Source organism: Diadema antillarum, unplaced genomic scaffold, assembly GCF_040938485.1.
Source record: "Diadema antillarum isolate AM-2024a unplaced genomic scaffold, OU_Dant_1.0 seq00000079_RagTag, whole genome shotgun sequence".
In the NCBI taxonomy this organism is placed as follows: domain Eukaryota; kingdom Metazoa; phylum Echinodermata; class Echinoidea; order Diadematoida; family Diadematidae; genus Diadema; species Diadema antillarum.
In genome coordinates, this window is record NW_027271172.1 from 893,563 (window position 1) to 919,524 (window position 25,962).

At 37.2% G+C, this 25,962-nt stretch overlaps 1 protein-coding gene across 1 annotated transcript; it reads right to left on the reverse strand.

The window, feature by feature from the left end:
• Positions 1 to 1,679: 1,679 nt before the first annotated feature.
• LOC139726073 (metal cation symporter ZIP14-like) lies at positions 1,680 to 16,706 on the reverse strand. Its single transcript, XM_071637156.1, has 8 exons — positions 16,670 to 16,706; positions 12,242 to 12,259; positions 10,792 to 10,961; positions 8,612 to 8,746; positions 7,100 to 7,282; positions 6,321 to 6,642; positions 3,419 to 3,606; positions 1,680 to 1,829 (listed from the first exon to the last, which is right to left on the reverse strand). The coding sequence occupies exons 1-8, from the start codon at positions 16,704 to 16,706 to the stop codon at positions 1,680 to 1,682; spliced, it is 1,203 nt and encodes a 400-aa protein (XP_071493257.1).
• Between the last annotated feature and the right edge of the window lie 9,256 nt (positions 16,707 to 25,962).

Genomic DNA, 25,962 nt, shown 5'->3' on the forward strand with positions numbered 1-25,962 from the left:
AGTTTTGTCCGTATTTTAAAGATATTATGAAAATTGTTTTAAAATAGTCTCTTTCATTTATTTTGAATGAATGCAACATTATTTCCGATCACCATTATGGATTTAGACCGGGGCACTCCACATCTTCAGCTATATTAGATCTTATTTTCAAAGTAGCAAATTGTTTTCAGTTCAGTTCAGTTCGATTTCATTTCTGCACTTTTTTTTTTTTGCAAGGAAATCAAATATTGACAAAAAATTGCATCGCGTGTATCTGACAACAGATTAGGAAAAGAACCCATTACATTCAGTGTCATAATCACAATCTTTAAGGTATAAACATAACAGTGAGATCAAAGGAAACGAGGATAAACTTGTTTCAGAATAAAGAGAAAGAAAAAACATGCAGGAGCCTGCCGTCTTTAAGCACATGCTTGATAGTGATGGCAGCCTCAGAATCTCAAAAAAGGAAATAAGAAACATACAAATATATATATACAAAATGGGTAATTTCCCATTGAAATGCTTTGTGCTAATTTTGTGCGCCAGTGGGATAAAGAAAAAATGAAAAAAAAAAACCCCCCAAAAACAACATGTGCAGAGTAGTGAATAAGAGGACCTTTGAACTTGTAAAGTATTCCAATATTTCTGGATACGGATCTATGTGTGTTAAAAATATGCTCATTCCAGTCCAGGAAATCAAGTAAAACTTCTAAGAAGTCCAAGAAATTTTGTGCAATATTTTTCAGCAAGAGGATGTCAATCAATAAATATGTTACAATTTCCGAGCGCTTGTTTACCGATCTAAAATGAATTGAATTTGTTTTATTAATATTGAGGGATAATTTATTTCATTTGAACCATTCGGAGACTTTAACCAGTTCATAATTTAATTGGTTGGTTAAAGCTTCTAAGTTTTGGTGAGAATAAAGAATACTTGTGTCATCAACAAAAACAATAAATGTCACAAGTATAGAAGACTTTATAATATCATTAACATAAATGACGAATAATAATGGGCCTAAAATAGAGCCATGTGGTACACCACATTGAGTGTTCAGTTTTTGCGAGCTGTGGGACTGAAACATAACATATGTTTTTGACAGAAGTGAAATAATGAATAATTGATAATTAACAAAGAATTATTTTGCAATATTTTTGTAATATGTCTTAATATGATATCACGCAGTTAGCAGTAATAACTGATTGATCAGTTGAGATCAAGGATGGATGATGAAATCGAAATAAAATATGTTGTTTGAAAGAAAAAATCTGTCCTACTCCGGCCGGAGTGGACAGTCTTGACCTCTGGTTTCTTTTCCTGTCTTTGACCATCCTGTTGAGGGGGTACATGTCACGAGACCGACACTCACGAGTCCTACAGTCCACGAGTCATAGAGCTCGAAAGTCATACGGCCCATGAGTTATACAGCTCACGAGTCATACAGCCCATTAGTTCGACACTAAGCCAAGAAGGTCCACGAGACCGACACGATAAGCCCGTGTTGAATATGTCGAACTCGTGGGCTGTTTTTACCTAGTGTCGAACTCATGGGCTTTATTTGCCCATTGTCGAACTCATGGGCTGTATGACTCGTGAGCTGTATGACTCATGGAATTATTTTCAATGTCGAACTCGTGGGCTGTATGACTCGTGGGTGTCGGCCCAGTGGAATGACCCCGTTGACGGTGGACATGGTCTACAGCTCTATGTTCTCAGCGAAGAGTTCCAAGACCAGCATGATGCCAAATCCGGTCAGCATACCAGCGTTCTGAAGCAGCAAGATACCAAAACTACGCTGGTCCTTGTGGTAAGGGTCCCCGCCCCCGACATTGTTGATCTCAGGCAGCTGGTGAGAGAATACAAAGGAAAAGACATAACAGCAACAGTGACATACAAATATATATATATATTCATATATATATATATATATATATATATGTATATATATATATATATATATATATATACGATACATACGAATATATCGATATAATACATTCAATTGCTGATGATGTATTACATTCAAATATATTGATATATTACATTCAATTCATAATGATAAACACACCCCATACAAATATAAACAGGCAACTCTTCGTAGGTCGACTGCGCGTTGTGCCAAATCATCGGCTAAGTCAGAAAAAAATAAAAGGCCAAAATAGAAAATAGGGCATAATCATGATTAAAAAATAACAACAAAGAAACACAAAAAACGCAATCAATACGACAGAGTAAAAGTGTGTTTCAATATCATTACAAGGTCACAAGTTGCATATAGCATATCTATAGCACAGCTGCTATATATGCACATATCTTATACTCTATACTGTGCAGAAATAGGAAACTCCAGTCTGCTTAACTTTATCCACAAAAAGAGTATCAAATCTTTCATACAATGTACTAAATTGATAATTGATCACAGGCCCCACTTATCAAGCAGAACAGGGGCTCCTGCGAGAACTGCGCAATATGCACTATAATCCTATATCCTATATTCTTTCATACACTTTAAAAGGAAACCCAAACCCAAAAAGCAATGTGGATTGAGTGAAAGCAGCAACATTAGTAGAATATATCAGTGAAAGTTTGAGGAAAATCGGACAATCGATGCAAAAGTTACTAATTTTTAAATTTTTGGTGTTGTAATAACTGGATAAGGAGACTACTAGAGTTCATGACGTATGTGGACAACAATAATTTAGAAAATAAAGAGAGAATTCCGCACACGCACACACACACACATACACATATAATTTTCCATTAAAATTACACATTCCATCAACTTGATACTGACATGTTTAGGGTAGTAATTTTCCCCTGCTTTCTGAAAGCGGTTACTCAAGTGATCCTTCATTACGATAGAAAAGTTAAAGTATGTTGAATTTTCTTTAGACTGTTGTCCGCACATGATTGTCACAAACTCGAGTAAACTATCAAGAGGTTCTAACGCCAAAACTTAAAAAATTCACATTTTTTGCATCGATTGTCCTCACTCAATCCACATTTCTCTTTGGCCCGAATTCACGAAGGTGGTACAATTGAAACTATAGTTTAAACCATGGACAAAGACCGTAGTTTTTTATGGAGGGCCAAGTGTCGCATGGCCCATTTCGTTAGGAAATCAGTAATTTCCTCGACTAAATTTTCATTTTGTTACATGATCTAATGAAATGGTCATTTCGTCGACGAAATAACTGATTTCGTAACGAAATACGCCATGCCACACTTAGCGCCCCATTAAAAAAAAATACGGTCTTTGTCCATGGTTTAAACCATGGTTTCAATTATTGTACCACCGCGTCACGACGGTGCACCGTCGTGAATTCGGGCCTTTGGGTTTTGGTGTCCTTTAAAAAATCATTTACTATTACATGAAACTAAGAGTGACAAGCAGACAGTAACGGATATAAAAATCATAATGAAATGGTAACGTACCATGTCAACGAGCGAGATGTAGAGGAACATTCCTCCTGCGAGAGCGAAGATCCACTCGGTTGCCTGGAAATTTTCACCCAACACTATCCCCAGAATGAGGCCAAGATAGCACGTGCAAGCTGACAGGAAGTTGGCGAACACGGCCTGCTTGATGGACATCCCAGAATTCAACAGGATGGCAAAGTCACCTGTAAGATGGAAACGTGATAAGATGTTTGATCGTACCTCTTGATCCAACACATATTACCCGCATCCACGCACACGCGGGCGTTATCGGTTTGTACCTCGCGACGTAAGAATCAACTTTATTTGCTACCATTCTGACCAAAATAATTCATAAAATCAACATCTAACTGTTTAAACGATCAATGGAAGTGTTAGATCTCCCAGTGAAATATCAGTCAATGACCTATCTTCAATACTGTAGAAGTAGGAATAAAAATTTCGAAAGTTTTTTGCTGTGTTTAACCCTGAAAAGGCTGGTCCTTTTAGCCCCCCTTCCCCCTCCCCCCCCCCTCCCCCCCCCCTCCCCCCCCCTCCCCCCCCCCCCCCCCGACATAAGCCGCGAGTATTTTGTAACGCTTAAAGATTTCGGGCTGTCATTTCAAAAAAAAATATTTTAGAGTTTTGCACAACTTTTGATACCAAATTTGCATGCCCCGCATCTACGATATCAAAAAAATATCAAAATGTTGAAACGGTTTAGTCAAACAGTTTATCACGCTATAGCCTTGTTTCCTGTTGTGGCGTCTAGTCAGTTTTTTTTCCTATCATAGTCTTGTTGCTGTCTCAGTCCTGTTTTATGCTCATTACTCTGTTTGTTGTTGTTTTTTGTATAACTGTTTGTTCGTCTGTCTCTTAGTGGGCTGCCAAACTTTTTAGTGACAAACTTTTTGTCCCGATTTGTTGTTGTCTTCAATTCAATTTTTGCATTGGGTTTCTAATACAAGAGGGGCCCACACTCTACAAGCTTTGTCTTTTTAGTGGGTCCCTCCGTTTTTTTCACACAGTGCATATATTGACAACTATTTCACTTTCGTTACCTCAGCAACTATTGTAACGTATCGCTATTGTTAGCTATTATTGTTGTTTTCTCTGTACAATTGTATGCATTGTTTCTTTCACTCAAGAAAGTGAGATCTATGTTTGTATATTGTGGAAAAAATGAATAAATTTGAACTTGAAAAAAAAGTAAATAGGGCAATCCTGACTTACCATTGAATATTTAACAATTTATTAATCTCTCTCTCTCTTATTTTTTCAATAACAATGCGTCATAACAAGTCAGTATTTCATCCGTTACTATCATGTATTTTCATACGGGACTTCTGTACAAACAAACCTGATGAACTTCAGTTGGTCTCCACCACTCAAATACTGTTCCAATGTCATTTTTCTTGTATACATTTTTACGAGGAAAAAAATGAAATGAAATGAAATGACATAAAATTCACCCATCATTCACACATACCATGCAATATTTCTAATTTCTCTTCTTTTTTTACAGTTTTTATACCATTGTTGTTATTTTCCCAGTCTAAAGGTGATTGATTCACTAAAATCTGCGATAATAAAACCACTGGCAAATTTTCAGGTGGTACAGTAGAAGATTTGATCAGCGACAGACTCGGGAAGTTCTCTGTCACACCTTCCTGATGGTATCCAGCCTCTTGTAGAGACTGTAGAGAGAACCTTGCTAGAAATATCATAGTGTCCAACAGTGTGTTCACTCTGTGTGCACATAGTCGACTATAAATTATGAAGATGCTCATATTTCACTGTGTGAAGAAGATTATACACTGTGGTGTGGTTTCTCACAGAGAGATAAAGGGACATTCCACACAATTTTGATAATTTCACACCGGGATTACACATCATGAATTGCAAAAAAATCAACAGCTCCGATGTACAGATTTGTGGAATTTATTGTGGTCCTTGATTAAAGAAATCAATATTCTAAGAACCTAAAACAAATTACACTGAACAGGGATGATGACATAGGGGCCTCACATATTTCAGAAATGTAGCAATGTAACACCATCACAATACCATGGTCTTAACAATTCATTCAATTCAATTCGATTCAATTCAGTTCAATTCAATTGATTTATTTTTATACTTCTCGTATATATGAATATTACATTAGAAATAATAATGCAAGTTCTTTTACCTTGTAAACAATGTGCAAAAACAAACAATATACATGGTAATAACACATCAATAATTGTATAACGATAACTGGTCGAAATCACAATGGGGTTGAACAAAGAGAAGTATGACGGGACCTACATGTAAGCAAGCTTGTTTGGCTGTAAGCCCCGAGTAATAAGTGTTTGTGAAAAAGAAACGGAGAACGGATAGAAGATAAGACCAGACGAGTTAATGGTACCAATCAAATAAGAAAAGCAGGGTATGCCTATGCCTGTGCAGAATTTATGCATGCTTTCTTCTTTTGTTCTGCTTCCTTGAGCCCATACTCGTGCATTCTTGTGGCGAGGCTGCCATTATTGTCATCATCCTTGTTCATTGCGATTTGTTATGAATTTTGAAAACATTCTTATTCCTCATCCCAATCACTATAAATTTTGAAACTCTGTACCAAGTATAACTTATTCATACAGTCATAGCTGTTCATATGAAAAAGTCTGAAAATTATCCGGAGGTCTCCTTTAACATAGTAATGTTCAGTTTCACACTGTGAATGCATGATTCACACTGTGAACCGGTGATTCACAGTGTGTTTACGATGTTTACGCGCTTAAATTTAAGAAATTTCACACTGGTGTTGCAATGTGTTCACACTGTTCTTCACATTGTGTTGGACTCTGTGGGCCATTGTCTTCTTTCTAGCAGGGAGATAAAGTCGGGAAAGAAACAGAAGTGCAGATAATGTGGAACGAACCTAATTCGTGGGGATACTCCTCGCACAAGACGGCAATTGATGTGCTGATTCCCTGGTAGATGGAACTAGTGAAGGAAGCTCCGATGACCAGGCCGTCGATGAAGTTATGAAGTCCGTCGCCGAATACGATCATGTAGGCCACGGTGGCTATCATCTCCGAGTCGTCAGACATGGGGTTGTGGGAGTGGCCTTGATGGTCGTTGCCAGGGAAACCATTGCTGAGGTGACCGTTGCCGTTTTGATGATTATGTCCGACTCCATTAGATGGCAAGTCTCCATTTTCTGCGTCCTTGATATAAGAGATGCTAGGTGTGGGGATAACCTTGGTTGGGAGTTCACATAGAAAAAAAAATAAAACCAAGAGATGTTAAACAGTAAAACATTGTGATTACTCTTTACTCAAACGAATCAATAATCATTCTTCTGAGCGCCATTTGTTTCTACGTCCCACAGAGTTTGAAAGTCGGTGAAGTTTTCTAGACATAAGAATGTGTAATGATAGTATTTTTCTTGACTTCGCACATAATGGATCTTACCAATGACAATGACACCTTTGTTGAGGTACAAAGAATATATTATCAACATAATTAGACTTTTACCATCGAAAATAACAAACCTAACAACTGAACGCACTTCTATGAATAAAACATTTGCAACAACAACAAAATGAAAATATGTCATTTCCAAGGAGAAAACCTGTGACAACATGTCACCGACAATAATGATCAATTAAAAAACAAAGCACACCATTATCCTACCAACCATCCAGGTGAAAAAGCCACACCTGGCAACCCATCACCTACCTGTTGTTTATCCTCCGGAATCTCCTCTCCCCTGACGTCACCCATCGCTATGGCGTCTGTTGGCGAGGTAAACTTGTAGCCGATGCGATCCGGGTTGGAATCCAGATTGTGCATGGCAGTGACCTGGACACACGGCTGGGATGGGAACCGTTCCCTGTTCTTTCTTACTTTCTCCTGGTAAGCACAGGAAAAAAAGTCAATAGTTAATAATCATATATTAAAGGTGACTCCCGTCACTGCCGTTGTAAAGAATTCATCGGTACCGTTAAGTTTGTTTTGTTTTGTTTTTCTTTTGTTATATCGAAATTTCGTTATAATCAAGGGGAACTTTGCTTCAAAGACATTTGATATGAGAACAGATTTGGGATCTGAATTTTTACGTCGCTGTAGCGAGATCTCGTTATTTACCATGTACGTTGTAACAAAATGTCGTTATAACAATAAATACGTTGTAACGGGAACGCCCTGAAATTCAACGACTGTGAGCTCCTGAGAGATGCAAATGTTTCAAAGATTTTTCTTTCAGCAGAACACGCATATCTCATCTAATCATCTTACCATCTACATTGTATTCATCTCATTATTGTGGGCCACGCTTATCTCATGTAAACCCGGTGAAACCTAGTCCAGCTCTAGCGGGTGTCTATAGGAAACGTCTGTTGTTTAGCAAAACCAGCTCGTCGTCAACGGGTTAATAGGGACATTTCGATTGTGTGATGGACAAGGATGCCATTCTCGTACTCGAGCGGTTCCAAATGGCCGCAGTCCACACATTGGTGTTTTCGATTTTCAGTGCACGCCATTCACGACGTACTGCTATGTCGTCATGGCCGCGTCCCCTCCCGCTGGCTGGCATTGGTGCCCCGAGCGAAGACGTCATTCCCGTCCTGAATCTAGGAGGTGCTGAGGGGGGGGGGGGGGGGGGGGGGTTGTTGCCCTATGAGGGTAGTTGTCCGAGGGGGTAATTGCCCCGGATGTTGATTGCCCTATAGATAGAAGGGTAGTTGTTCGGGGGATAGTTGCCTTAATGGGGAATAGCCCTGGGGATAACTGCCCGGATACACACTTGAGCCTTTGGCTCAGATTAGCTAAAAATAGGGATCACATGTGATATAGATGATACCCCCGTTACAAATTCAGAGCTTAATTCTACAATGAACAGAGCATAGTATCCCACAGTGTGTTCGCAGTGTTTTCACGTAGTCGACTTTACGTGAAAACACTCGAATTAAAAGTGTGAAGATGTTTTAACGTATTACACTGTAGTGAGGTTTTCACAGCGTGTTCATATGATAATATTTTGCTCCATACTCTAAAGTAATGATTCAAAGCGTGTTCAAAATGTTAAAACGCTCGAATTAAACTTTATGAAAAGATCTCACACTTTGTTCACACTGTGTTGACAGTGTGTTTACACTGTGTTTCACATTGTATTTCACACTGTGGGACACGATTCTTCCCAGCGGGGATATAGAGCTGGCTACTCACCCTCTTTCTGCTTGCGATGATCTTCAGGATTCTCTCCGTGTTAAAGAAGAGGTAGATACCACCCAGGATCACCATGTTCTTCCAGATCGACTCACGGTCATGTCCTCCCTCTTCTTCCCCGTGTTCCCCGTGCTCCTCATGCTCCCCATGACCATGCAGTCCCGAGGCCTGGCAGATATTCGGGGTCAACCAACTTTGCTGTAAGCATACTCATGTAGCTTTCCACATAGCTATATCAATGCGTGTATGGGAATAAACAATTCTATAAGCATACAATTTTTGGCTACTCAATAAAATAAAATGATATTGCCATGTCTATTAACTTTCAAATCTACTCAAACTCTATCATCTTTATGAAATGATCAAAAGACCTACAGGTCAGTTTTCAGCCTTTTACCCCGGTAATTCCTTTACAATGTATATCCCACAGGGTCTTTAATCAAAGCACGTGATTATTCAATCCACTCTGACCAAAGAAGGACTCTTTTTTTTTTAACACTGAAAACAATTCATAAATTCATCAATGATACCTACACAACAATAGACAGCTTGTAATCTTTGCAATTTAATAACATATTGAAAACTTGGCAGCATATATCTTTTGTTCGAGAAGTATTTTCTTCTTTTTTTCAGAAGCAGTGGAGGTAAGACTCCGGTAGTGGGTGCAATCGAAGTTATAACGTACTTCGTAATATTGCAAATTCAAATAGCGTGTAACTCCTCGTGTCTATGAACAATATTCTATCCAGTTCATTTTTGGCCATCACACAACAGAATATACACGTATAGTGCACTGCTGATAAACCTTTGCTTTGCAATCACTTCTTTGTCTATCAATAATGAAAAAAAAAATATTAGAATGATTAGACTCCACAATCATACATAATCCACTGGACATTGCTTCAACATTATAATATAATATTGGATGATGATATCAAGATTCGTAGAAAAAAAAAAACTTTTTTTATGAAAGACATTTCTATGCTTTATCACATTGCAGACATGAATCCCCTCCTTTATACTTTTAGACTTCAAATGAGTAAAAATGAAATAGATAAATAAACAAAGTAAAAAGAAAATGAAAAGACTTATGATTAGATCAATAAAGTGGCAGAATTAAGCAAAATCTGAAAGTTCAAATTGTTAAAAAATTAAGTTGAGGTGAAATAAAAAACGTAAAGGAAACTGAAGCAACGCACAACATATAAAATGAAATTTGAATAATAAATTGGAGTGAAGCGACGTAAAATGATTGAAAATAAAAACAAATGAAAAATTCCCAAAAAAATTAAATGAAATGAGTTAGTTAATAAAAAGAATAAAATGGAAAATAGAAAAAATAGAAATGTCGCTATGGCAACTGGTGTGCCTCCGCCATTATGCATGGTTCCCCCAGTAGGTCTATGATAGTACGTCTTGACAATGATGTGACAACTGATTGTCAGGTTGTACTAAGTTCGATGAAGATACCTTGTACAAAGAATAAAATGAAATTTTAGCATATTCACTTGACCTTCGACCTTTGATCTCACGGTCTAAAACTTTCTCTAGAGAATCTTTATCAGGCAATATATGTTTGTATTAAATTTCAAGAAAATACCTTCAGGAATTGCATAGATATGAGGGAAATAGTAAAATTTTAGCATTTGACCATGATCGTTGACCTTGCACCTTGAGCATGTGCATCCAAAAATAGATAGCCACAACTTCACCCACTCATATATATACTGTACGAGCTGAAATTTTCGCGTATACAGATATTTTCGCGAATTGCTACTTGGAGGACATTTTTGCGTGTTGTTAATTTCGCGGTTGCGAGGGTCTAACTGAACTTAGTTATTCACACGTTATTTTCGCATGTTGTTACTTTCGCGGTTCAAAAGCGATTCGCGAAATTTGCGAAAACAAAACCACCGCGAAAATTTCAGCTCGTACAATACATGCCAAATTTCATTAGGATACCTCAAACAGTTTTTTTTTTTTTAGTGAATGGCGCTGTCCAAAAAAATTTATTACGGACGGACGGACGGACAACCCGAAAAAAAAAAATAGTGCCTCCGGCGACACTTCGTGCCGGAGGCATAAATATAAATCAAAGTACACATAACATAAAGAAAAAGAGCGCAAAATCGAGTAAATTACATGACGTTGAATTAGGTGAAACAAAAATGTAATCTAACCTGCGGGATGAGACAAAGTATGGCGTTACCACTCAGCGTACCAACGGCCAGAGACACAAGAAACATGAGCACGCGTTTATAGATCTTTTTGTTCATGAGCGGAATGACCCAGACTCCTGCAAAGGCACCCACGTTGATGATGGTGACAAACAGGAAGCCATAACCCCAAACTGAGAAAGGAGATAAGACAAGAAAGGTAGATCGGTTACAGTTCGTTATTCTGAAAATTCGTTATTCCGAAGGTTCGTTATTCCGAAGATTCGTTATTCCGAAGGTTCGTTAATCCGAAAATGAAATAGGGTTTGTTATTCCGAAGGTTCATTAATCCGAAAATGAAATAAGGTTCGTTATTCCGAAGGCTCGTTAATTCGAAAATGAAACAAAGCTCGTTGTTCCGAAGGTTCGTTACGGACCCTATATTACTTCGGATAAACGGAATAACGAACCCTATTTCATTTTCGGATAAACGAGCCTTCGGAATAGCGAACCCTATTTCATTTTCGGATTAACAAACCTCCGGAATAGCGAACCTTCGGAATAACGCCACAAATGTTCGGATTAACGAACCCTTTTTCATTTTCGGATTAACTAACCTCTAGGAATAGGAAATGTGTGTGTTTCGGAATAACGAACAGCACCCGATAAATCGATAGATAATTACAGATTTCGTAACTGGCGCTAGCATCCGTCCGCTTCGTCCGACGGCTCCATATACGTTGTAAGTCCACATTACAAACAAAAGTTGCTTCCAAAGTAAATTTAAATGTAATAATTATGTGATGTTTTCAGTAAGTTATTTGCTTTTTTTAATGTAATACCTGGACTTAAAAAAGGGGGTTGGGTATGACATTTTCACCCCAGCGTATGGTCATGCTTTGTACGATTGTGCCAAACATTGGACAAATGCTGTATGTTGTATTATTGCAGCGATATTCATATCAAACAATGCATATATATGCCTAAATAACAAATTATATTTTAAGTATTTACTAGTTCATTCATCACTTTGTTGCACACTTGGAATTTAGAGAATACTTTGAAGGTAGGTTGTATGCTTCAGGTGCACATTAGCAGGATATTGGTATAGTTGTAATGATGCAATTGCCTTTGACCCTTAAATCTCTACAATTAGTCAGGAAGAACACAACCTACAATATATTAATACAATGTTGTTTTTCATTGATTCTTGTCATAATTGTTACTTTCCATACTGAACTTGATTGATTTGATCTTTTTATGTGAACACAAAACTTTATCACCACGACATTTTAATAACATTCTTCTGTCGCGACTCAGATCAAATTGAATTTACCAACCATGATATCAAGTTATGTGTATTTCTCTCCCATGCAACTCCGGTGTATTTTGTAAAGTCTCACTTTGGATGCTTCAAAGGTTTCCTCAAAAAGATCTACAAATATTTGTTCTCAAAAGTTTATATTCTTCTTACCTTCTGAGGCAGACGGTCCTGTAAGGCAACGATAGAAAAAAAAAACACATATAAATGGATATCATGTCATACATTAAATATCACCCTTTTCCGCTATTTTCTTTATTTCTTAACCACAGCAGAGATTCTGCTTTCTTCAATTCAATTGGTGAAATGACACTGTTATCAAATGAATTGTCTGATGGAAAGAAAAATTAAGCACACTCCATCTATCTCTAGAAATACATGCAGCATTCTTAGCCAAGGCATTGTAGCTCCATGGCCAAGGGCGGCCCTATTACTATTTTTGATACACATTGGAGCTTATCTTTCAACCCATTTGGAACGAATTGACTTTGCTGTAACAGGCATATCCCGTATGTACACTATAGCCACCTGTGTGAGTATAATTTTTGGAACTGGTCTTCATACATATTCTCAAAGTGAAATTCAACCCCAGCTTCAAGTTGACTTTGACTAATAAAAAAAAAAGAAAAAAAAGGATAAAAATGGTGGATGATCCATCACACATATCTAGTAGATAAACCATAGGCCATTACAAGTGTGATATCTCCCTCCTTTCTCACTAGAGACATTTCTGAGTCAAAAGCAAACCATTGCAAACAAGAGACCCGAGTATCGCAGGTTCACCTTCCACGCAGTCACTAATCTAAATTACACATAGCACCACCGTGGATTATCACTTACAGTTTGAGAGAAGAAGATTAGAAAAGAGTCCGAAATTTGGGAGTTTTGTCTGTCCTCCTCCCCCCCCCCCCCCCCGGGTGGGTATTCATGCCTACTTTGTACAGATGTATAGTCGGCGGTCATCGGAACCGTCGTATAGGCCCTATCCCGATTTTCGGTCAAATTTTCGATTTTGAGATTTTCAGTCATATGGATAGTGGACATTCCGTTATACATATTGTGAAATTTTCAGTTTCTAATTTGATGTAATTTTTGTGTAGTTGTCACTTTTATAGGATGTTGTCATTTCCTTTGGTTCCAATAAGTACTTTTCCCCATATGCATACTGTATACTTCAGAAAAAAAAGGAATTTTGTGGATTAAAAAAAAATATCCTTTTATCGTTCTGTGCATGTGGCATCATAAAATATAGTAGTCTTCTCATCCCACATCGACGGCGCAGAAACTTTGAAAATTCATAACTTATGAACGGATTGTCCGATTTTCCTCAAACTTTCACTGATGTGTTTTCCTAATATTGCTCCATTCACTAAATCCACAGGAATATGAAGATGAACTTGTCACCTAACCACGGCAAAAGATTGCAGAAATTTTGTCCTCTGGCGGAGTTAATATGAATAATTGTTGAGACGAAAATAGTTGAGATTATGTTCATGAGTGGTGCATATTCAAATGACAAAGATAATCCAATACATGTACTATACTATTATACGTCTTTATTCAATGAGCCAGTATAAGATTAAAAGTATTTCATTTAAAATCATTAGCTGCTTTCTCTGATGAACATGTCAGAGAGATTATACCCACTTAAAGAAGAAATCCAAATAACCCAAAAATTTAAAAGAAAAACTTCAAAATCCCCTACAGAATGATGCAAAAATAACAAAATCGGGATAAAAAATAAAGAAGATAAGAAAATTTGAAATTCAGATTCTATTTTTCGAAAAATATTTCTTGACCAGTCCCCGTTTGCATATTCAAATGAGTGAGCTGATGATGTCATTCCCTCACAATTTTTCATGTATAGGAGACTCGGAATAATTGTCCCCTGATTGCTATCTTTAGCTAATAATACAAATAAAAATATGTTCCCATACCATGTATATCAGTATAGGGGGAGGGAGGGGTTTGGGGCGGTTTCAAGTTTTATATTCATGCGATTTCTGTTATTTGTGTATAGGAAATGAACAAAATATTGCGAGAGCATGACATGGTCAAGTTTTTTTTTTGTATACTTCATTTTTGTTATATTTGTATCGTTCTGTAGGAAATATTTTCTCTTTCTTTTAAACTTTGTTCATTTTGGGGGTGGATTTCCTCTTTAAATGAAGATACATTTTTGCGTTCTCAGGAATTCCTACTATATAAACATTACACACTTTGAAGAGGAAGGCAGGGATAATTGGAATCCCAAAAAGCTGTAAACTTATATTGTATGGATTTGTTCTACACATAAAGATGTTGGTAGAACAACAAATTGCATTGACAGTAACAACAACGAACAGGTTAAGGAAACACAAGAAAGTTTTTCACTAATTCTTAGATAATAGATATATTACTTGCACCATTCCAGTGGTTTTTTTTTTTTTTTTTTGGGGGGGGGGGGGGGGGGAGTGGGTTGTCCCTGAATTTGAATAACATGGGTTTTATTCTTGAATATTCTTTTGTGTATCTGAATCACTGTAGAATTAATTTGACCACAATTGTGACAGCAAATGCAATGTCCCGAAATATCATATATATATATATATATATATATATATATATATACATATATATATATATATATATATATATATATATATATATTATATATATATATATATATATATATATATATACCGGGTGTTAAAAAAAAAAGTGGAACGGTGGATTTTCAGTACCTTGCGTTGTAAAAGTGATATATTATTTGACAACATTAGAAAGAGCATCTTTCGCAAAAGACCATGATACCAAAATCATTAAATTTGGTTCAGTACTTTTTATTCTACGCCAATTTCTGTAAATGTAGTCATTTTCAATTTTTTGCGACTTATGAGATAACAATTTGGGTGCGACACGCGTTCCATACGGTAAATTGTGTAAGCTCGTTGATCCATGTCAACAAAAGATAACGCTTTCATATTGGGAGCGCGCGCACACACACACAGACACACACACACACACTGTTTTTTTCCTGACCCGTGCCCAATGTGAAAGCTGTATCTTTTGTTGACATGGATCACCGAACTTACAGAGCTCACACCCGTAAATACAATGGAATATCCAAGACCCCTTCACAAATTCGTACCAAAGATACCAAAATAAATGAAGAAAAAAATTAATCAAAAATCGATGGTGTAGTTTGGCAAAAAAATGAATAGCTGTAGATATTGCGTATGAATTTTTCTACAAACTGCATTTTGGTTGGAAGATGAAAGCTTTTCTGATGGAATTTGAGGGGACTTTATTTCATTGGGTACGTGTACGGAAAAAAGGTGATTTTTTGAGTGACAAGAACTCGTAGTCTGGCTTTGCGGACCCCTGGACAGAATTTGAGCTGAAGAACACCCTGAAAATTTGATGGATGAAAGGGTATATCTCACTTATCCAGGTTAGTGATGCTGGAATACCTCATTTCTCCCAGCTATTTTACAGAATTTTTTGAAATTTGATTTTCAACACACATCCCTATGGGGAAATATTTATGGGTGTGAGCCCTACACAATATTCACCGTATGGATCGCGTATCGCACTCAAATTATTATCTCATAAGTCGCAAAAATCCGGCGAAATTTGAAAATGACTGCATTTTCAGAAATTGGCGTAGAATAAAAAGTACTGAACCAAATGTAATGATTTTGGTATCATTGTCTTCTGCGGAAAATGCTCTTTCTAATGATGTCCAAAAAAAATCACTTTTAGAACGCATGGTACTGAAAATCCACCGTTCCGCTTTTTTTGGGACACCCGGTACATATATATATATATATATATATATATATATATATATTATGTATATATATATATATATATATATATATATATATACACACCAGTTCTGCACTTCTGGCCATTTGTAACAAAGATTTGGAAATATATGTCCGTAAAATTTTTATCAATTTTCAAATGTATCTGACGCACGAATCTTTCTGAACAATCCATAGCATCAGCAAACTGAACTGAATTAAACAGTGTCACATGAAGGAAAAATACTAAAAAGCACTAAAATACACATTTATATCACTATAAATAGATGATTTATAGCATTTCTTTATTTTCTCCTTCACTCCTATTTACTGTCCTGTTTGAGGTTAGTGCCTTCTTATATAAGTTGATGTTTATTACACAGGTCCATTCCCAATAGTCGGCGAGCTTTTACTGTACACTTATGAACTTTTCTTTTTCAGGAAATCAATTCAAATTCAATGCGGTCATATCACTATCTTCACAATTATTATCTTTGTTTTCATCATTCATTCATTCATTCATTCATTCATTCATTCATTCCATTTCCACAAGAGCGCTATTTAGCTACAGGTTGTTCATCCACAAGTCCGTTTTGATAGTTATTGATCATACCGCTATTTTCATCTTTATATTATTAATTACAGATTGTAGTTATCAGAGTTATCAACACTCTTAGTCCTTTATTAATTAATTAATTAATCTATTTATTTATTTATTTATTCATTCATTTACTTATTCATTCATTCATTCATTCATTCATTCATTCATTTCTGCATTCATCTTTTTCCTTACCTTGACTCGGAGCTTCGGTTCCATTCACAGCTTCCATTTTGTGTAGACCACTTCTCACCAAACCTGGACAATGCGCTTTTTATCTCTGGAAGAACAAAACAAAGCAAGCAAACTAACATACAAACAAACAAACATTACAAAAAAACCCACGCCAATTAGTGTTTGTGTATCAAGTTCACTTTTACAAAATATTCAGGCTATATACATTTAATTATAGTGATGTGTGAAATCTGCTCAGTCTCATGAAATACATTTGTGTCACTCCTGCAGACAAAATGGCCGATGTCGATGGCAATCCAAATGCCGAGATTTTTTTTGCATCCATTCAGACGATGATCTATCACTTGGTCTACTTCTATTTCGTCTAATAGCCATTTAGTTTTGACCCGCATGGTCTAATCCTGTTTCGTCTACAACAAGTGCGTCTAATGACCATTTAGTCTACTTACCACTTAGCCTCATAACCAATGGTCTACTTCCATATTGGCCATGCCCAGTCGTCTAATACCCACACTTAATTAGACAAAATGGGAAAAAGTCCACGGAGACAAAACTACAATTAGACCATCTGGTCATTAGACGAAACGATAAGTAGCCAAACTGGGCATCAGGCCAAGTAAGAAGTAGACCAAACGGGCATTAGACGAAATTGATCTTAGACCAAGTGAGTTTAGCCGTAGTGGTGTTACACGAACTGGGTAGTAGACCATCTGATACTAGACCAAGTTAGTGGCAATGAACCATCCTGGCGGAAATAACCCATTATGTTTTAATGCAATATTTTGTCGACCAAACTGCTGCTGTCCGGAGTCTATACAGAAATAGCCAGTTCCGGGTGACCGAAAGATCGGTCTGTATATACGTCTGGTCGTCGGGGAATATGTTCCGCGGAGACTGCGTCTAGCTTCACGGATCCCCAGGAGAGCGATAGCGTCAAAAAAATAAGAGACTCCTCAGAACAGACGGATCTTTCTGTCTAGCTCCAGGTTAGCTCATGGGCACATGGGTACAAAATGACCTTTCGTCTTTCTCAGTTGCACTCCACCAGTTTTCAAACGACAGAAGGCATAAGCTTGCCCGACGTAACAATTAAGGGAATTCATCAGAAGGATGAACTTGCGTAGACAAGGAAAGCATCCATTTCATTATTTTGCATTGAACGTATTAACAATCGTTTTCTATTGATATTTTCAAATACCCGCTTTTGCTGTCAGGTGGATGTACTGGCAAGCACCACTTAGAAAGATAACAATTTGAATAATCATTACATCATGCACGCATGGTTATCTCAGTGAATCTAAAATCAAAATGCAGTGCTGGTAACAGATGACCTTTTTCTACTCATGCTCAAAGTGGAACCCCGAACTGGCTTGTTGTGACGCTTGCCTTTGTGCTTACAGAGGCGGATCCAGGAATTCCGTAAAGTGTGTGTGTGTGTGTGTGTGTGTGTGGGGGGGGGGTGCCTTTACAAAATTAATATATATATATATATATATATATATATATGTATATATATATATATATATATATATATATATATATACTCTAAATTCCTTACATTGAAAGGGACCAATCCAAACGTTGGATTGAAGTTTTCATTCTTATAGAGTTAGAATTCAATCTTATTCGATTGAAACTTTCAATCCAATTTTGGATCGTCCTTGACTACAATCTATGAGATTGACTTTAAATCCATGGAATTTATATATATATATATATATATATATATATATATATATATAATGGTTTTCAAAGATTATTAATTTGACGGTTTTGACTGACCCCTCCCCCAGAGGGGACTCATGCCCATACTATCACGCAAGCAATAACTGCCAAGTTTGGTAAAGATTTGATTACGCATTCTCAAGAAGAAGATGAAAATGTACAATTATGGCCCCTATTTGTGTAGAGAAATAGATTTTTAAAGATCCCTTACTTCGGGGGTGGGACCCCTGGGCCCCAGGGAGAGCAAGATGCCCATTTGTGTTTGGTGAAAATACATCATTTGGTTTTCAAGAAGATGGAAATGTACAATCTAGGCTCCGATTACGACCCCTCCCACTCCCTCCCCTGGGTCCGGGGGGGGGGGGGGCACCCCTGATTTCGCCATGAACAAACTTGAAATGCTGATAAGTATATAGTTATCAATGTGTACTGACTCAAAGTATTAACTTAGCTCTATCACTTCCGGTTCTAGAGAGGAAATTTTTTGAAGATTCCTTAATTTTTGAGGGTTTTGGGTCCCCACGGGACGCCAAGGTGGGGCATGGTGCCCATTTGAACAAATTGAGATCCTATCCCCCTAGAGATGCCACCTGACAAGTTTGGTGAAAATCGGTCTTGAGGTTTTCAAGAAGCTTAGAAGATGAATTAAATTGTAAAAACGACGCACGACGCAAGACGGACGATGGACGCCAGACGAAGAGCGATCGCAATATAGCTAGCTCCCTTGCCTTTGACTCAGGTGAGCTAATTTAAGAGGGGGGGGGGGGGCGGAAGGCCCCAGGCGCCCCTGTTTTGACATCCGCCCCTGAAAGCTTGCCTCTAATTTGGATGTGTTACTGTGCCGATTTCGTGCAATGTGTTACAACGAAGCCCAGCCATCTTTTGCTAACACTTTTGGTGGGACCATAATACTATGTGTTACAAAAAACATTTCCCACTATTGATCCTTAATAGTAAAAAAAAAAAAAAAACTATATATCACACAACACTGACATTGATATGAAAAATAGCTGAATAGTGTACAATTTTGTTGGAGACGATTTAAAAATGATAGCATAAATCAGTTTCATAAAATTCAAGGTTTACTTTTAAGTTAGGTTTCAGATTTCGCTCTGTTTTCAACCCTCTGTACAAAATTTTATTTTAGCACTGGGGTCAATTGTTGTGTATGGGAGTGTGTGGTTAACACCATGACAATGGTCTTGAACAATGGCCAGGATGTTCTACTACATATTCATTAGAAATTCCACTATCGCGGCTAGTCTTTATTCATCCTGAAAATGTAGTGTATGCAAGCATATGAAAGCATGTGCTTATTTCTTTCATGTGCATGCATTTTACCCTTTACTATGAATTCAGACTAGCAGTGCCCAGGGCAATCCACATGAATTATTAATAAAGCATTCACATGTGCCTTCGAGCAAGAGTCCAGGGGGGTGTTTCATGAAACTTTTTGTCAGTGATTTACACCGACAACTGTTAAAAGCTACTGAAATCCTTGCGTCTGATTGGCTGATAGCAAATTTGTCGGTGAAAACCTCCGACGAACTCGTTGATGAAACGCCCCCCCCCCCCCCCCAGAGGCCTAGTCGGCAGAGCTCTGAAAAGGTGGTATTCGTGGTATTCATGTCTATCGTTGAGGATCATTGTGAGCACACACTCACATACACATCATTGGTTCTTGTGTAAAGTTCAATTCTGTACAGAATGTTCAAATTTGACCAAACTCTGGAACTTAACTTTGAAATTAATCATGGATTTATGGATTTAAAGGGACATTCCAGACGATTTTCCTAATTTCACATCACGTATAAAAATTATAGTACATATATCGACAACTCCATGTACAGATTTGTGGAATTTATTGTGGTTCTTGAGCAGAGAAACAATACTTTGAAAAACCTTAAAGGGCATGGCTAGTAACTGATCAGTGGGAATCAGTGGGAATGCTGGGTCATGATTGTTCCAATTCTTGTGGGATTCATTTAAGTATACATTATATAAAATTATATCTATTGTTGTGTGAAAATCATTTGCTTCAGAATGGTCTCGTTTCAAGTAATGTGCAGTTTAATGTTTCCAGGTTAGCATGCCTGTCCAGTGACGGGGCATTAAACTGCACATTGATACTTGAATATGAGAAATGAATATAGGCCTAAGGCTGCAAGTTATCTATACAATATGCCGGCATGAATTCATGTTGTGCAACCAATACATAAACTGCTCATCACTAGGCCTACTCATTTTTTTCTTTTTAGATCAGTGCTTCGTATGCTTAGTTCCTTCCTTCTCACTTCCAAACTCCACATTGAACTTAAAATAGGTCATACATTTCCTTAGAAACGTGCAGTTCCTACAAACTTTAACTTTTCGTAGGTTTCCTCTATGTTTATCTCTCTGCTCTTTTGCAGCAGTACAATATGACCTTTCAATTACATTCACTCCATCTGTCTAATAAGACTCAGTGAGATTTAGACATTTTGTCTTTTTATTTGCACGTTTATACAAATTTTGAGTTTCACTATATACGTCTGGTTGTATTTTAATCTTTGATATATAATATTAGAATGATCGTGAACGACCAGCCGTAACAGGGAAGAAAAACTATGGTAATAACACGTTTTGAGTGTGGCGACACAGCGGGACGTCCCGGATTAAAGATGGCGCCCGGTCGCTTCAATTTCGCACACACATGCTTCCGTCTTCAGTAGGTATTGTATCTCTATGAGCCACTACGTGCCGTTGACTACTGTATCAACGAAAGCTACGGTGTCTCGTACAGTGTAAATATCTAACAGCTCCTTTATTTGCCGCACCGCAGGAAATTACGCCGCAGGTAGCAAGGCATGTGTATGTTTGTGTGTGTTGTGTGTTGTGTGTGTCACTGTTTATTAGCAGTGTCTGAATGTGCATTGTACTCTCTTTGTCCCATTCACAATGTCAAAACCAAAGAGCGTAGAATTCCAGAAGCGCACGCACGCAAACAACCACTAGAGAACTGTCATTGTGATCAGACGTAACACGAAATAAAAAAATATATCATAATAGGTAATGTGCTTGATAGAATGCGGACCGCTTTGCTTCAATGCGATTGGCCTTCCAGATATCTATTGTACAAGGTACGTCAAAATGAGATCAGTGGTGCATTTTCCCCATAATAGTGGCTACTTGTATAGCGCACAGGTCCACCTTTCGATCAGTGCTCATGACGCTTCAAAAATGAAAAGATGATATACCTGTATATATATATATATATATATATATATATATATATATATATATATATCCATGCACATGTTCAAACATGGCAACAAAGAAGAAAATGGCAGACAACAAACAAACATAAACCAAATGAAGAATACAACATTTACCAAATTAAGAACACAATCGTTCCGAACATTAAAGGACAAGTTCACCTTCATAAACATAAGGATTGAGAGAATGCAACAATATTAGTAGAACACATCAGTGAAAGTTTGAGGAAAATTGGACAATCGATGCAAAAGTTATGAATTTTTAAAATTTTTGTGTTGGAACCGCTGGCTGAGGAGACTACTACAGCTTGTGAGTCATATGCGTACAACAGTATAAAGAAAATAAAAAGAAAATTCAACATATTTTCACTTTTTTCGCATAATAAAAGAGCACTTGACTTGCCTCTTTCTAAAGGCAGGGGGAATAATATTACCCATAACATTTGTCGGTAACGAGTCGGGGGAATGTGTACTTTTTTCATAAGATGACATTTTGTGAAATTCTCTTTATATTTTCCTTATATTGTTGTACGCATGTGACATCTAAGTTTTTCACACACTGCAGTAGTCTTCTCATCCAGCGGTTACTGCACAAAAACTTCAAAAATTCATAACTTTTGAACGGATTGTCCGATTTTCCTCAAACTTTCAATGATGTGTTCTACTAATATTGCTACATTCTCTCAATCCTTATGTTTATGAAGGTGAACTTGTCCTTTAATGGCAGCAATTACAGTCCTCAGTGTGACAAGAACAAATGCAAAGTTTTAAGTTTGGATTTGAATGTCTCTGTAGATGACAGCTGATTCCACAATTTTGGTCCCATAATGGAGAAAGCACGATCACCTCATCCACATTTTATTCTGGGTGTTTGGAGTAAACTAAATCTGATGAAGACGGTAGACTTCGTGTCGGATTGTGCACAGAGTCACTTGGTTATACGGGGTGGGGGTGAACTGAATGATGTATAATAATAACAGAATCTAAAAAATAATATTTTTTCCCCTACACAGGTAATCATGAATGTAAGGAACAGATCGAGAATTGGTAATATGGAATCAAAGTTATTAGTCAAGTGAATAACCGGGCAGCAGAATATTTGCAACAGTTGAAGTTTTGTGACATTTTATTTATCTAATCATTTCTTTTTTTTTTGGGGGGGGGGGGGGCAGATCACACAACAATGAATTCGAAAAATCCAACCGAGAAGAAATCAAAGCATGACTGAAGTATCTTAGCTGCAAATTTAGACAAATATTTCCTTATGAATCTTAAATTTCGCAACTGATATCCAACATTCAGCTGAACTTGAGTTACATGACTTCAGTTGAACTAGGCCATTGGATGTAAGCCACATTTTCAGGTCTTGCAAATATGCTTCAAGTTTTGCAGTGGCTGATGACAATGAAGAAACAGAGTGTGCCTGGTAAAATAAGGTGAGCCCCAGCAGCTTCCATTGTTAGTAACGCGTGAATTTGTCAAATGAGATAATTATCCTATAAATGTACCTTAGCGATTTGCCGAGGTCCGCCGCGGACGAGCGAGCCAAGCCACGCAGAGGACGCGTGTGTGTGTGTTGTGTGTGTGTACCATCCAGTGATCTCTATGGGAATGTCTCTGAAGAGATCGATGGGACAATCGCTCGCTTGTGTCTTTGATATGCGCATGTGCATGGATATTATATCCATGATGGCAGCCTCGCTCGAGCTTCAACATGTGAACATCTCCACGAAATCGTGATGGTGGCGTACCGCGCGCGCGTGAGAGCCCTACACTTAGTGTGTGTGGACTATATGCGTAGAAAATGGCTGCCAGTGGCTTCAAAGCTATATGCAGTTACTTCCTCAATAGAGATTTCATTGATTAGTACCCTCTCAAATCCCGAAAAAAAAGTTGATCAAAGTACATGATTGTCAAAGAAATAATTACTGAACAAAGACAGCAATATTGCAGACTACTCAGAAAATTAAGATTTCAATTTCAACGTACTTACGATGTGTCGTTGATCTGGGCACTTCTTCTCTAAACAACCACATGCACGATGAATGTGTCTCGCGTACCGCATCCCGCAGCCCACTTGATTTAGACAGGATGACGTATCCAATAGCGATCTTTGGGCACATGGCATGCATGGCATGGTTAGGGCGATTATGAGTCGAATATTGCATCTAAAAGTACAATTTAAAAATATTACCTTGTTAGATGTTTGTTCAAATATTTTTTTTTTACTCATTAAATATTTTGTATGATTCTAATATGCTTTTAAATTATTTTTTTTGACAAAAATTAAACATCTTGGGTACTCACAGTTTCGGCAACTCTACCTACACGTCACATGAATGCTCAAGCATGAAGTGCTGTAAAACTGGACATTTTCGCGGTGTTGAAATTTTCGCGCATCTCGCGCAACCAGAAACTAGCGCAAAATTAAAGCACATGGATAGCTTTGCTTGCCATATGTATGTCAGTAGTTGATGTCTTGACTACGCGGAATTAAACACACGCGAAACTGTTCTTACCCAGCCAATCGCGAAAAATTAGTCGCGCGAAAATATCTACTTTTACAGTGTTCGTGAACTATAGAAGATTTTTGAGCGTATAAGAATTAAGATCATGTGAATAGTCATAGTCTTTCTGAGCGTGAACATGAACAAGAGCCATGTTTCATTCACGAAAAAAGAAGAAGACATAAGCCTAATTTATGGATTAAAGGAAACCAGAGCCAAAATACAAATGTGGATTGAATTAGTAATTTTCATGAAAAATTCAGTTGTGTGGAATTCGCCATATATTTTAATGTATATTCCAAAATGACATCATGAATATGTAGTAGTCTCCATATCCAACAATTGTCCGACTCTTCTCAAGCTTTACTGATATAGGGCTTTGGTTTCCTTTAACTGTCCTGTATATTACGTCTGCCCTTCCCCCTTTTTTGAGGGGGAGGGGGGTCTTAGAGCAGGAGAATGGGATATACTCACTATCTGGCTATCTATTTATCTCTTTATCTATTTGCCTATTAATATATCTATCTCTTTGTTTATTTATCTTTATATATACCTATATCTACCTCTTTATTTTTTCTCCCTTAAAATATATAAATATACATATAGTTTATATATATATATATATATATATATATACAGGGCTCGACACTAACGGTGGCCCGGTGGCCCGGGGCCACCAAAAATGAAAGTCGGGCCATCAAATTAAAAAAAGGGCAAATTTGGTGGCCCGCCTCGGGCCACCAAAATTTTTTTGAAAAGTATGTCAATAAATTCGTAACTTTTTGCGCCGGAAATTAGCAGTTAAATTTGGTTAAATGATGGATGCAAAGGACTGAATGAGTGCCTGAGAGCGAGTGTTGCAAGTTTGTTGAAGTTTAATTTATGAGTAGATATGTCCAACTTCTAATTCTTCCTATCATAAAACTTATATATTTGACTCATTAAAAAAACAGGACTTTTAATATTTTTATTGGGGGGTTTTTTGGGACACCAAATTTTTTTCTCGGGCCACCAACAATTTGAAATTTAGGATTTTGGTGGCCCCATCGGGCCACCAAACAAAAAAGTTAGTGTCGAGCCATGATATATATATATATATATATATATATATATATATATATATATGTATATATATATATATGTGTGTGTGTGTGTGTGTGCGTGTGTGTGTGTGTGTGTGTGTTTGTGTGTGTGTAATTGAGGTCTTGTCTTTTGCAAACCTCTTCTCTCTATACATGCTATACAGTCTATATGAAGAGTTTTCTCTTGAAAAGGGCCTAAAACTACTGTAGATATATGTAAATCAAGTTTGGGTTTTTTTATGTTCCTTTCACACAAATTTGTGCTTCCATTCTAGAACCTGTTCTTTAGCTAGCTGTGTTTAAAGAGTGATTACTGTGGTCAACCAAAAAAAAAATGACAACTATAAGGAAAAAATCCTGCGTGTCTTGAATTTTATGTAAATTTGTATACTATTTGGGCCATTTTGCAAGAAAATCCTTGAAGGGTGATTGCTAAACACACTTTTTAAAAGGCTTATCATGAAAACAAATAAAGCCTCTCTTATTTCCTACCTGTCATTCGCCAGTTTGTTGATCTGTTTAAATTGTTCATTTCGTTATTCTAGAAACCTTGCTGATATAGCAACAAATTAATATCAATATAAAATTCGAGCTTTTTACTATAGCGGCCATTCATGCCTTAGCGAAGTCATTTATTGAAAGTATACCCAATCAACATTCTCAACACTGTCCGCATTACCAGAGAGCACCCTTGCCTGATTTAGCGGCAGTCTCTACCAATTACA